At 36.0% G+C, this 15,085-nt stretch overlaps 1 protein-coding gene across 6 annotated transcripts in view; it reads right to left on the reverse strand.

Moving 5' to 3' along the window:
* Window positions 1–15,085, reverse strand: part of CDC42BPA (CDC42 binding protein kinase alpha) — a 300,642-nt gene that overhangs the window by 30,686 nt on the left and 254,871 nt on the right. For 3 of the 6 annotated variants that reach the window (XM_068985895.1, XM_068985892.1, XM_068985893.1), the window contains 3 exons: window positions 9,105–9,188; window positions 6,099–6,204; window positions 545–681 (listed from right to left, as the gene is read on the reverse strand). In XM_068985895.1, the coding sequence (XP_068841996.1) occupies window positions 545–681; window positions 6,099–6,204; window positions 9,105–9,188 (327 nt within the window). Of the gene's footprint in view, window positions 1–544; window positions 682–6,098; window positions 6,205–9,104; window positions 9,189–13,263; window positions 13,369–15,085 lie in introns of all 6 variants that reach the window. The other 3 variants (XM_068985891.1, XM_068985890.1, XM_068985894.1) reach the window with 2 other exon arrangements.

Genomic DNA, 15,085 nt, shown 5'->3' on the forward strand with positions numbered 1-15,085 from the left:
AACATATACATCATTAATAACATGAGCAAGTGTGACAACACATTCTTCAAACATGGAATGACATTTGATTCTGAAAAATTTTTAACAGTACCATTTTAATTTTCTCTAGTAATTCATTAAAATAACATTCACAGATTCCTAAGTGGCATAAAAGCTAAATTTGGTAATAGGATGAAAGGCAGTGTACACTTTAAATATTATTCAAGATTATAAGTAAGATTACTTCTTGACAATATCTCATACTTCATAAGAATATACCACCTCTCCAGCAAGACTAAGTGCTACAGACTCCTTTAAGGAGATTTAAACATCTGAACATTATGCTGTAGGGACAGTACAGATAATTTTGAGACACTCTGAAATTTATTCCAAGCAAAAACCAGGTTTCTGTTTTCAAATCATTTCTCTGAATGAAATAAAGTTGTTAGGTGAATTTTATTCACCAAATTTTCGGTCAAGGACTATGTCTGTAAGGTAACTGACATTTCTTAATTCATTAATAAACCTTAAAAGATTAGTCTAAATCCAACCTAACCATACTTACCCTGACATGCCCCTCATACGCTGTTCCTATTCCTTTCTGTGGATCTATACCCAGAGGACCTTTTGTCTGTTCAGGAGGAACTGGACAAGCAGTTGGAGCTTTGTTGACACAAGTTATGTGACATGAAAATCCACACACTTTCGGAGGGGAAAAAAGAAACAGTGTTCAAGAAAAATTCATTTTTACAAAGAGAACATTCACTGAGCACTCATTATAGGCAAAGTGCCATGTTAGATGAATGATTATCTCTGGTTTTATTTTAAACCGTTTTTGTCATTTGGAGAGCTGATTCATTTGCTAATAGGTTCTTGCAAAGAGAAATAGTAAATACTTCTTTTCATTACTGTAATATTCTTGTTCTGTGTTAACACTAGTGATCAAAATGAGAAGCAAATCAATGGCAACAAATCTAATCTTGAGACTAAAATGACCGTTTTAAACTGAATTCCTAAAAAAGCAGCTTCTGCAGTTCTAACTCTTCATCTCACTGCAGTTGGGTACTTATTCTGAAATTTCTCCTCCAGGAATCACTGATGGACATTAAATTACCTGACATTTCTGCAATATCTGGCAAACTTTACCAGTCCCTCTCTTTGAAATTTAAATTGCTCAATGATTAAAAAGGTATTTAAATTTTAGGAATTGTTGATATTATTATATATATATTTAAACTACTACTAAGATAATAACAATAGTTAACTTTCTTGGGTGTTTTAAATTTTTTGCAATAATATGCAATAATGTAAGATAGGCAAAATGATAGGATACTGAAAGAGGAACTCCCCAGGTCAGTAGGTGCCCAATATGCTACTGGAGATCAGTGGAGAAATAACTCCAGAAAGAATGAAGGGATGGAGCCAAAGCAAACACAATACCCAGCTGTGGATGTGATTGGTGATAGAAGTAAGATCCGATGCTGTAAAGAGTAATATTGCATAGGAACCTGGAATGTCAGGTCCATGAATCAAAGCAAATTGGAAGTGGTCAAACAGGAGATGGCAAGAGTGAATGTCGACATTCTAGGAATCAGCGACTAAAATGGACTGGAATGGGTGAATTTAACTCAGATGACCATTATATCTACTACTGCGGGCAGGAATCCCTTAGAAGAAATGGAGTAGCCGTCATGGTCAACAAAAGAGTCTGAAATGCAGTACTTGGATGCAATCTCAAAAACGACAGAATGATCTCTGTTGTTTCCAAGGCAAACCATTCAATATCACTTTAATCCAAGTCTATGCCCCAACCAGTAATGCTGAAGAAGCTGAAGCTGAATGGTTCTATGAAGACCTACAAGACCTTGTAGAACTAAAACCCAAAAAAGATGTCCTTTTCATTATGGGGGACTGGAATGCAAAAGTAGGAAGTCAAGAAACACCTGGAGTAACAGGCAAATTTGGCCTTGGAATGTGGAATGAAGCAGGGCAAAGACTAATAGAGTTTTGCCAAGAAAATGCACTGGTCATAGTAAACACCCTCTTCCAACAACACAAGAGAAGACTCTACACATGGACATCACCAGATGGTCAACAGCGAAATCAGATTGATTATATTCTTTGTAGCCAAAGATGGAGAAGCTCTATACAGTCGACAAAAACAAGACCAGGAGCTGACTGTGGCTCAGATCATGAACTCCTTATTAACAAATTCAGACTGAAATTGAAGAAAGTAGGGAAAACCACTAGACCATTAAGGTATGACCTAAATCAAATCCCTTATGATTATACAGTGGAAGTGAGAAATAGATTTAAGGGACTAGATCTGATAGACAGAGTGCCTGATGAACTATGGACGGAGGTTCGTGACATTGTACAGGAGACAGGGGTCAAGACCATCCCAATGGAAAAGAAATGCAAAAAAGCAAAATGGCTGTCTGAGGAGGCCTTACAAATAGCTGTGAAAAGAAGAGAAGCGAAAAGCAAAGCAGAAAAGGAAAGATACAAGCATATGAATGCAGAGTTCCAAAGAATAGCAAGAAGAGATAAGAAAGCCTTCTTTAGCGATCAATGCAAAGAACTAGAGGAAAGCAACAGAATGGGAAAGACTAGAGATCTCTTCAAGAAAATCAGAGATACCAAGGGAACATTTCATGCAAAGATGGGCTCGATAAAGGACAGAAATGGTATGGACGTAACAGAAGCAGAAGATATCACAAGAGGTGGCAAGAATACACAGAAGAACTATACAAAAAAGATCTTCATGACCAAGATAACCACGATGGTGTGATCACTCACCTAGAGCCAGACATCTGGAATGTGAAGTCAAGTGGGCCTCAGAAACCATCACTACAAACAAAGCTAGTGGAGGTGATGGAATTCCAGTTGAGCTATTTCAGATCCTGAAAGATGATGCTGTGAAAGTGCTGCACTCAATATGGCAGCAAATTTGGAAACCTCAGCAGTGCCATCGGACTGAAAAAGGTCAGTTTTCATTCCAATCCCAAAGAAAGGCAATGCCAAAGAATGCTCAAATTACTGCACAATTGCACTCATCTCACATGCTAGTAAAGTCATGCTCAAAATTCTCCAAGGCAGGCTTCAGCAATACGTGAACGGTGAACTTCCAGACGTTCAAGCTGGTTTTAGAAAAGGCAGAGGAACCAGAGATCAAATTGCCAACATCCGCTGGATCATGGAAAAAGCAAGAGAGTTCCAGAAAAACATCTATTTCTGCTTTATTGACTATGCCAAAGCCTTTGACTGTGTGGATCACAATAAACTGTGGAAAGTTCTGAAAGAGATGGGAATATCAGAGCACCTGACCTGCCTCTTGAGAAACCTATATGCAGGTCAGGAAGCAACAGTTAGAATTGGACATGGAACAACAGACTGGTTCCAAATAGGAGAAGGAGTACGTCAAGGCTGTATATTGTCACCCTGCTTATTTAACTTCTATGCAGAGTACATCATGAGAAATGCTGGACTGGAAGAAACATAAGCTGGAATCAAGATTGCTGGGAGAACTATCAATAACCTCAGATATGCAGATGACACCTCCCTTATGGCAGAAAGTGAAGAGGAGCTAAAAAGCCTCTTGATGAGAGTGAAAGAGAGCAAAAAAGTTGGCTTAAAGCTCAACATTCAGAAAACAAAGATCATGGCATCCGGTCCCATCACTTCATGGGAAATAGATGGGGAAACAGTGGAAACAGTGTCAGATTATTTTTTGGGGCTCCAAAATCACTGCAGATAGTGACTGCAGCCATGAAATTAAAAGAAGCTTACTCCTTGGAAGAAAACTTATGACCAACCTAGATAGCATATTCAAAAGCAGAGATGTTACTTTGCCAACAAAGGTCTGTCAAGTCAAGGCTATGGTTTTTCCTGTGGTCATGTACGGATGTGTGAGTTGGACTGTGAAGAAGGCTGAGCGCTGAAGAATTGATGCTTTTGAACTGTGGTGTTGGAGAAGACTCTTGAGAGTCCCTTGGACTGCAAGGAGATCCAACCAGTCCATTCTGAAGGAGATCAGCCCTGGGTGTTCTTTGGAGGGAATGATGCTGAAGCTGAAACTCCAGTACTTTGGCCTCCTCATGGGAAGAGCTGACTCACTGGAAAAGACCCTGATGCTGGGAGGGATTGGGGGCGGGAGCAGAAGGGGACGACAGAGGATGAGATGGCTGGATCGCATCACTGACTCTATGCACGTGGGTCTGAGTGAACTCCGGGAGATGGTGATAGACAGGGAGGCCTGACGTGCTGTGATTCACGGGGTCACAATGAGTCAGACACGACTGAGCGACTGAACTGAACTGAACTGAAGATAGGTACAATACCACTATTTACATATGACTTTGCTTGGGTCACAGAACTCATAAGTAACACTGCTGGAATTCAAAACCAGGCAGTCTGGCTCAGAGCCTGCATACATTACTATTAACAGTACGGCCATGAAACCTCTTGATACTTATATGATGAACCTGAGATAACTAAAAATAGAGTCTCTTCCATTGAGACTTGGTTGGTTGAGAATTAAAGAATTAAATATCTAAAATGAACAAGCTGGTTTGGAGGGGTGACAGTAAGAATATCTATTTAGACAACTCCTACTCTAAGGGGGATCCTGGAGAATATTTTGAAAGAATAAAAGTGGAGCTGAAGCGATAGCATCATGGGAACACATACACATGGGGCAATGAACTGAGTATCACAAATGGATATAAAACCAACAAAGAAGGAAGAGGGACCAGCATTAACTATCGAAAGCTATCCATCTTCTGCCACACAGCTCATTCACTTCTAAGCAGAGCATCTAACAAATTATAATTTGTTTTACTAAGCAAAAAAATCTCACTTTCATCAGGTAATGGAAACAACAAAATTATTGCCTTATACTGGATCTAATTTCAATCAACCAAGAAGACTTAAAATGACAGGAATCTTGAGAGGTTATAACCACATTATATATTTATGAAAGCCTGGGCATAGTCTATGTGTCCCCACTGTTTTATAGGGTAGTTTCAAAGAGTCTGAAGAAAGACAGGCCCAATTTCATGGCATGGGACCTGAGAAGGGAAGAGAGTTGGAAAGATCTCAAAAATTCCTACTACAGAATTGCAAAGGATTCTGATTCATAAAAAATGACAAGGGACCTGAAGCCAAGTAGTTGCCCAGGATTCTTTCTGATCAACAGATTAAAAGAGTCACGTTTATAAGTACTGGCTAAGTTTCACAATGAGACAAGGCCTAAAAGCTGTACAAATTCTTCCTGTAGACTTTAGACCCCTCCTAGTCAATGACAGAGCTTATTCATTCTCAGATTATTTTGTTATCTTTATCTTTTACCTCCCCTTAATTATGTTTCCCAAGGCTTGGTCCTCATATTTACTCTCTTTTTCACTCTTACGTTTTCCTTGGAAAACATCATTCATATTCATCACCTCACATATTCATACCTCAAATCTCTTATTTCTCATGTCTGCCCATTTTCTTTTGTTCTAAATCCAAGCATCTAAGAGACTAGTTAGGGTAATGCAATCTGGATCTTCTACGTGAGTTGTGAGAACTAGTCAAACATAGAACACTGTATCCCCAGTGCCTAAAAGCACAGAGCAGGCATTATGCAAGCATGTGATGGATGAATCACTGACTGGTAGGGGAAAACCTCTGCTACTAACACTAGGAGTAAAATATCTTTTGAAGCATTATAGCAGACATTTAATATTTCTAAAAAGATAGCGCATTGTTTACTTAATAATAACTTCTCTAACAAACTAAGCAAGAGTAAAATGAATAGATTCAAGAATAACTTTCACCTATTTTGTCATATAGGTTACCATTCGGGGGACCACAAATTCACCTCAATAATGAAACAAAGGTGAATGCAACATAAATATATTCCCCCTAGAACATGCTTCTAGGAACTATCTGTCTAGTTTCCAATATTCAACAGACTTTAGCAAGGCGCTCAGTTTATTATCCAAAGAAAAGCAAATGATTAAGTCAAATAAATAACCATTTATATACCTTCTAAAGAGAATAACGCTTTTTGATTACAATTTAGGGAGTAAATGTTAGGACTCTAAAGTCACATTTTGTTACTATTTAATTCTCACCTTCACAAGAACATCCTTGTCTTATCAAACCCACCATCAAAGAGGTACACTGATGACACTTGGTAGGAGTGGTAAAAGATTTGACAAAAAACTGATGAGTCTTGCGCTGCAAAACAAATTGATAAAAATCATTTAAAGGATTCCCATAAGGTGAACCTCTGTGAACACACCAGCTGCTATGTTTTCTAATTCAAAATTAGAATGCTTTCTAATTCCTTTCTATAATTAATACGCTTCAAATATTTTTATTAGACAATATTGAGCTGGAGTGTTCTAAAGATAATATAAGAAGTTAAATGATAATCAGCTGCTCTTGAATGCCACTTGAAAAGTTATAAAATAAATTGTAGTGTCCCCCCCCCCCCCCCACAAATTTTGACTTCAGGGCCTTTGTAATTCCTCAGATTGTTCTTTGGCAATGAGTTGGGTAAAAGTTTCCATATTTATACCTATATAAAAAAAACAAATGGGCTTTTATATCTTTTTATGAAAGACAAAGAGTAACTTAAAACTCTTGTCCCTAGTATAAATCACGTATTTGATTTTCTGGGACCAAGAACAAGTAATATGTTTAACAAACATCTTTCCTCCTTTGGAAGCAGGCAGTATTACACTTGAGCAGATAAAAACACACATGTATTATTCCAGAGACAGACTGAAAACCCAGCATTTAAAGCAGTCATAAGCTCTGGTCCAACCTCAAACCAATCTATTTTAGGAGTTCCTTGGGGCCTAGTTTCAAATCAGCACTGGGATTTGACTCTATTCTAAGTAGAATACAGACTATCAAAGCAGCACTGGGATTTGACTCTATTCTAAGCAGAATACAGACTATCTTTCAATGGCTTTATAATTTTTGTATGTGGCTGATCAAGTCAAAGTGCAGGCATTGTGCCAGTACTTCTCTATCGTCTCATTTAATGGAGACAACGCCTCTGGGAAGATAGGTGTATTTCTTTTTATAGATGAAGAAAGTGAGACTCAGAGAGATTACATAAGTTCCTGATGAGTAGTTAGCTACTGGTAGAGTTAAAAGTCATGCCCAGATCTGATTCTGCCATCTTTCAAAGTCTGACTATTCAAAAACATGTAAATGAAAAATATGATCTTAAAAAAAAATCAGACTGCATAAGACATAGTTAGCTCAATACTAAGGGCCGCTATGCCCTTAACAATGAACAAATACCTAATTTGTTAACATCACATCAATTTTTGTCCAACATTTCTCCTGTATACTGATCTTATTCTTACTTTTTTGCACTTTTAGTAACTATTTAGAGTAAAATTTCTAGTGCTGATAACTTTTTCAGTTGTTCAAAATGAATTAATGAAACAATTCAGTTTGTTACTAATTTGTTCTGTAGGCTTTTAATACAGTGAAAGAGTAGTCAACTGCTCAAGGTAAGTAACTCTGTCCTTTTTTTCCTTTTTCCAAAAGATAAGAAGACATGTTTGAAATGACAGTAATAAAACAACTGTGCCAGTGACAAATTCAACAGTATTACTTCACACTCTCCAAAAATTACTTACAAAACACATTTATTATATACTTTTTCTCCAGAGATCTACTGAGAATATTATAATTTTAACTGAGTATGCAGCAATAGGAAATATAAACAACGTTTTAGCAGAACATTAATTTTAAATGATCAAGTGGCAGGTGCTGGTTAAACTGTAAGATGTAGACATGATTTATTAATAAAGATTAAAAAGCCCATGTTTCACTAATTCCAACTGAGGATAGTATAATACATAACATGTGCTCGTGCTAAGTTGCTTCAGGGGTGTCTGACTCTAGACTAGGGTCTATTCAGTCCTAAGTTCTAGACCACTTGGCTTCTGGAGGTTTCTAAGATCCCCTTTCTTGTCTTCTGGTCAATATCTGATTTCTAATACTTCCATAAAAGGTAGCTGGAGGAAGGAAAAAAAAAAAGTCTAGTAAAAGGGCATTAAACCTAAAGCATGAACACATTAATTTTAGGTTATGCAGTAATTTGGAGTAAAATAAGAAATAACTATAACCTCAAAATTTAAAGAGGTGGATATGAAGAAGTGTTCTTTTCATTCCAATTTGTCAGTGCCGCAGACTTCAAGCTACTCAATGGATGAGGTAAAATACTTTTAATAAAAGATGTGAGAACAAAGTAGAGCCAATCCTTTTTGAAAACTTACAAACTAGTGGTCGTACATAATTAGGATTCAACACTATACAAGGCAAGTAAAGGTGACTTTATCTGGAGCAAACCTTTCTTAAATAATTTTTAAATAACTTTTTTTGCCTTTTAAATACTTTTATATTGAGATAATTGTAGAGTCAATCTTTTAGAAACCATGAAGTAACCTTTATTTTGTGGAGAGGGACAACAGGTATTCAAAAATTAAGTTAATATTCAGTCCATGAAATGTTATCACCAGAGCTTCGTGGAGGCCCCTCTAATTTAATTTGGTCTTACTTAAAAAAAAAATTCATCCTGAGGATCCAGTGTCAATCTTTCCCCATGAAATCGATCACCCAATCTAATGTGATCTACACAGGTCCTTGGATATGTATATATCCTCAGGAATTAGATATATTTGGGTGTTGATAACTTATATAAATGTGATTTTGTTACACTTCAGCCATATTTTACCTATCTTTCTCCTATTTCCAACTCTGCTAACATAAACAGTAGTAAGCCTCTCTTTATGGTTCTGCATAAAATGATTTTCTTCAGGAATGAGATGACTGGGTTAGATGGTATATGCTCATTCCATATTAACAGACTTCAAAACAGTGAATTTAAGAAGATGGAAATAAAGCAAAACAATTTGCATGTTTGCCCTACCTTTCTCAGTGGTGATTATTTCCATTCATATAGAATTTATTCTCTTTCTCAGCTTTTATGTATGTAATTTTAAGGAAACCAGTAGTAAAAATCATGGCAAATACAAAAAGCAGAAGAAATTCATTCTCTCTCTCTATCTTTGTTTTTTAGAACACACCATGCTTATAACTAGATTGAATACCTTCGGTGGAAAGCCAGTTGAACCAGGGCATCCCTTTTTCCTTAAGGTTGGTGTATGAACTGGAAGTGGAGTAGAGTCTACAGTCTGAATCCAGGGGAAAAGAGGAAATAAATGTCATAAAACACTCCATCTACTTCAAACATCACTAAAAATAAATGTAAGTATAGCCAAACAAAATAGCAATAAGGAAAAATTATCTCAAGGACCTAAAATTCTCACTGTTGGTAATTTAAATTCTGTCTGCAATATCTACAAATAAAACATTAGTATTTGTTCAATTTGTAAAAACTACTTCAATCTGGAAATTTAAAAATAAGTAAGTTGTAAAAGAGAATCTATAGACGAACATAAGAAAGTCATAGCATCTCATCTACATAAAAATGAGGATATTAAATTTTAATTTTCAAGTTCAACTGAAAATACCATATTAATTCTATAAAATATCTGAAAGTTTTTAATCAAGATTTATAATAAAAATATTTAGAAGAATCCTTTAACTCCTTTGACTTCTATATACAGAATGCATATTACACATATGGAATACAATTCTGTGGGTTTGTGTGTTTGTGTGCAGAGATTAAGAGAGAGTGAGTGAGCACCTGTGAGACAGATACAGAGATATACTGATTGATGGATTGATTAGTGGGATTTTGTGAAGAAAGTAATTTCTAAGAAGGGAGTTAGATTATTTAATATGATTGGAATTCAGAACTGACAGAAATTTAACTATAAGTTATATCTTTACTTTATGCAGTATTTCTATTAAGATATTTCTTTGAATGAAAGGATTTTACTGGATGCTATTGTGGAAAAAAGAGAGATCATTTATTAGCAAAGTGTAAAAAAAAATACACAAAGAATGACTTCCTTTAGGATGCTAAGCAAGCAGGAGGAAAAAGCTAGCTTTGTATAAAGTTACAGAATATTCTAAAATATTAAGAGAAAAAATGAATGGTCCCTTTTTGTCTCTGTTACTATATAAGCTCCAAAACCCAAATATTTTATACACATGATAGCCTTAAAATGGAATTTAGGTGAGCTTCTCAGAGTTTTCTATTTAATTGTGTTTAGTTCTAATTTCAAGCTTGAAAAAAGTATTAAACTCAATTTAATATTAAAAAAAACATGAAATAACAGAGAGGAATACAAAACCTTTTTGAAAGTTAATAAAGAAAAATTCACAGGAAACAGAATTGTCACTTGAATTTACACAGAAAGTCCAAGAGAAGTTTTCAGAATTAAAAGGAGTGAAGTAGGGGAGCTGAATTCAAGATCAACAGAATTCATAAAGAATAGCAACAGCTAGTTTAGAAAACATTTTTAAAAGATCCCATTCACCATAGCAATGAAAACCTTAAGGTATCTAGGAACAATTCTAACAAGCAATTTGGAGCATATTCATGAAGAGAATAATGAAACTTCACTGAAGGATATAAAAGAGTACCTAGACATTGTTCATAGACCAAAAGGCCCAATACCACAAAGAGATGAATTTTCCTTAGATAATCTATAAATTTAAATCCAATCGAAAGCTTTACATGGAATCTACATGCTGAACCTGAAAATCATATATAAAACTGAAGGGTCAAGAAGTAAAGGAACAAGGTACTTGGGAGTGGCTGATCATAATAGGCATCAGGAATTATTTTAAGGCTACAATAAGACAATGTGACACTGGTGCAGAAATTGACAAAAAGAACAATGAAAGAGAATAGAGAATCCCCAGACAGACCCATTTATATAAAAAGCAGAGATAACTTTACAAATCAATAGAGGAAAAACAGGAGAACTGGTTGTTCATATGAGAAAAATAGATTAGTACCCCATTTCTCATAATACCTAATGACAAAGTTTAGTTTGTTTAAAGTCCCAAACACGTAAAAGCAAAGTTTAAAAACTTTTAGAAGAAAAATATGGAAGATAATCTTTATAACTGCTGCATAGGGAAGAAATGTTTTAAAAAGACAAAAAGCAGAAGTCATAAAAGAAAAAATTGATAAATATAACTGCATTAAAATAAAAACTGTTGCAAGACAAAAAGATAGAAAAAATAAAAATTTTAAATAAGCCACAGACTGGAAGAAAATATTTGCCACGCATATAGCCAGCTAGGCATTAGTATCCAGAATACATAGAGAACAATTACAAAACAACTGGAAAAATAATTCAATAGAACAACGGACGAAAGACATGAACAGGCAAATCACCAATGGTCAGTAACACATAAAAAGATGTTGAATAACACTCGAAATCAGAGAAATGCAAATTAAAACAAAAATGCCACTCAATATCCATCAAATAGATAAAAGTTAATGTCTGACAGTACGAAGGGTTGGAAGAATGTGGGGAAATAGAGGAACTCACTCACACACACTGCTGGTGGGAGTGAAAATTGGTCCAACCACTGTGGAAAATAATTTGACAAGATCTAGTTAAAGCTGAAATGCATATTCCACACAATCCAATAATTCCACTTCTAGGTATATAGGCTAAACAAACTCTGCACATATGCAAAAGCAGACAGCTGTTAGGATGTTCACTTCAGCATGAATTGTAATAACAAACACTTGGCAACAACCTAAATATCCAACAACAGGAGAATGGATAAATAGTTGTGGTATATTCATACAATGAGATATAATGCAATAGTTGCAATGAATGAACTAAGCGGACATGTATCTTTATATGATGCAGATAACTTCTGTGTAAAATTTAAATATACAACAAACACTATTATATTATTGTTTATGAATACAAATGAAATAAACATGTAAAAGTAAGGAAGAAAAGGAGTACCTCGATTTCAGGTTATTCAGATATGCCTGGGAAAGGGGAGGGGGAATGGTACAGGGTAGGATGTTTCAAACTGTTTGGAATATTTTCTTTCTTTTTAATAGAAATTTTGGAGCAAAATGTTCATACATCTTAAATGTGTGGATGGTGGTTATGTGGGTGGTTGTAATATTATTTTCTGTATGCTTGAAATATTTTAACATTAAGATAAAAATGTATAAACTCAAAATATTGAAACAATGATAACCTAAAAAATCAGATGGTATCATCAACTTAACCTGTCTGAGGTAGTATACACCATAGGGTTGGAAAAAAAATCAAGTTAGAATCTGACTACACCTCAAACTTCACTTCAGACAGCTTTCCAAAGGGGACTCTCTGCTTCACCTGGAATGCCAGACACAGCTCTGAAGACCAAGTGGGAGGCAAAGGAGCTATGTCAGAACTGTCATGTTTGAGTAAATAATCAGAACTGCGTCTGAGTCCGGAGAAGGCAATGGCACCCCACTCCAGTAATCTTGCCTGGAAAATCCCATGGACAGAGGAGCCTGGTAGGCTGCAGTCCATGGGGTTGCTAAGAGTCAGGCATGACTGAGCGACTTCACTTTCACTTTTCACTTTCATGCATTGGAGAAGGAAATGGCAACTCACTCCAGTGTTCTTGCCTGGAGACTCCCAGGGATGGGGGAGCCTGGTGGGCTGCTGTCTCTGGGGTTGCACAGAGTCAGACACGACTGAAGCGACTTAGCAGCAGCAGCATCTGAGTCAGGATGGCATTAACTGAGGAATAATATATCCTTCTGACTTGTTGAGAAAAAGATCTCTGTTGAGAAAATTGACTAACTGGCTGTTTAAAATCATATACTTACTTACAGTGCAAATACAACACTATTTTTGCATTATTAAAAGGCATGGTTTAGTTGCAAACCTGTTGCTGATTAACACTTATAATAAACTACTGAGTTGCCAGCAGTGGCAGTTTTAAGTTCTGCTTATGAAGGAACAGTTATGTCGTATCTTCATTAGATTTATTAGAATTAAATTATGAGAATGACACCTGACATTGCCATGTATCTATAGCTTTTATCTGTCCTCTGTTCAATATAGCTCTCTACTTAAAATATAGATCACTTTAAAATTAAAAAGTTCTTATCTATTTCAGGTTGAAATTGGGGGGACCCTTTTTTACTTCAGTTTTACAGTCCTATCTATATTATAAGTCAAATGTAATGATCTCCAATATGCTGTGATTTATTACACAAAACATTTGTTAAAAGGAAGAGTGTCAGATTTCACTTGTTTTTGCAAGTCCCTCTTTCCTGACACAAGTGAAAAATTGCGGAGCAAGACTGCTCCAATGAGGCACCTTAACTGGCTCAGCTTCACTAGATGTGGAAGGAGAGGTGGACCTTGACTGGATGTAAAACTTGACGTTCGGATTCCGTACATATGTGTTCTCAACGGGATCAGTCTAGGAAAATAAGTCAGGAAAAACAAAAACCCAAGACATCACTTTTAAACAATGTGTAGCTCTTAGTAAATTTCTTCAAGGCATGATCATGGCAACATTCTCAAGAAAGGAGAATAACAAACTTCAGTCTGAATATTCACAATAGGGATGTGTCATCATACAGACGCATAACCACCAGCTTTAAAGAAAGGTTAAGATAACAACATTTAACAACATGCTCCAGTCTTCACCACTCATCTGTTACTTTGAGCTACTGTGTGTTCTTTACTTGTATTTCACAAAATAAATCATATAAGTGGAATAAATGCAGAGTACATAACAGAAATATGTTCTGCAGATTAGGAATAATTTTGTCCTTGGTAAGAATGAAACTTGGTTTGCTATAAGGCATTAGCTGAAAGGAAAACTAACTTGTCAGCTTTGTCACTAAATTAAATCCTCTTTTTATTTTGCAGCAGTAGAAATATTCACACTTATATTCAGTTGCACCCTTTTAACCAAGTATTTTTAGTAGCTGAAGATGCTTTGGGTTAAAATTTAGCGTAAATGGTCCTATGGAGCACACTGATTGATCATACATTCAGCTTTGCAATTTTCAGAATTACCAGGATTGGGTTTTTTAACTGAAAGGCAATTAAGATGACTTGGGAGGATTAGGAAACTGGTTTCAAATATGTTGTACGGCAAGAACAATGCTTAGATTAGCATTTGCTGTAAATCATAATTTATTATGGATCATAAGAGCAATCAGCTTAAGGATTAAATATATACTAAAAAGGTTTTTTTAAAAAATCTCTTTGTTATTATTATGGTTCCTATTTCAGGGACTGGCTATCTGGCTGGCCAGTCCTGGAGTGGCCCTCTGCTGGTGCCCACATGTGGCCTCCCTTGGTAGTGGGCATGGGCAGGTATTCTGGCAAATTACAAGGAAAGACTTTGGTGGGGCCAACTAAGATGGCCACCAGCTGGGCCTTAAACCATTAGCTGTCAGATTGGGGAGAGGTGGGGAGAGGTGGGGTGCCCAGGAAGGGCACCCAGGGGACTTGGAGTAGCAGCCATGTACTAACAGCCAGGAGAGAACGTCATATTTTAAAACTGAACTACTGAACTGACACATCCCAGCTGTATGTTAGCTCAGTGTGTGAGAGGTAGATAATTTCATAAAACTAGTATGTCTTAAAGGTGGGGAAGCCAGGCCCAAATTTCTTCTCTTGACTCCAAACTCAGTACTCCTTGTTGTACCAAAGAACCTCCACAGCAGACATATTTAAAACGATTTAAAGATCACGGAGGCTGACAAGGAACTTTGACCAGGAACAGAGAGTAAGGAAGCAAATGAAACTCCAGACAAATTTTGCCTAGCTCACAATTTCACAGAGGGACAGCCATGGATAAAGTTATCCATCTTACCTGTTAATCTGAAATATGACCCTAGGTTGGGAATAAGGCAAAAAAAAGTCTTTTATTTTCTAAAAATCTCCTTCCGGTTTCCCTAAGATTATATAAATTGCAAGCTGATAAAAAGTTTATGGGTGAGTGGGTTCAATTAAAATGGAATTGATAAGCAAAGCAATACTGATAAATTTTACACTAATAAGAATTTTAAAACTGATTCAAATACTCAAGAGTTAATGATGTCATAAAGTTTCAAAGAAGTGTCCAAATAGAGGATTTGGTACTTGAAAAAAATTGGATTATTTTAAGAAAATGTAAGCTT

This window comes from Capricornis sumatraensis, chromosome 14 (assembly GCF_032405125.1).
Source record: "Capricornis sumatraensis isolate serow.1 chromosome 14, serow.2, whole genome shotgun sequence".
NCBI classification, from domain to species: Eukaryota; Metazoa; Chordata; class Mammalia; order Artiodactyla; family Bovidae; genus Capricornis; species Capricornis sumatraensis.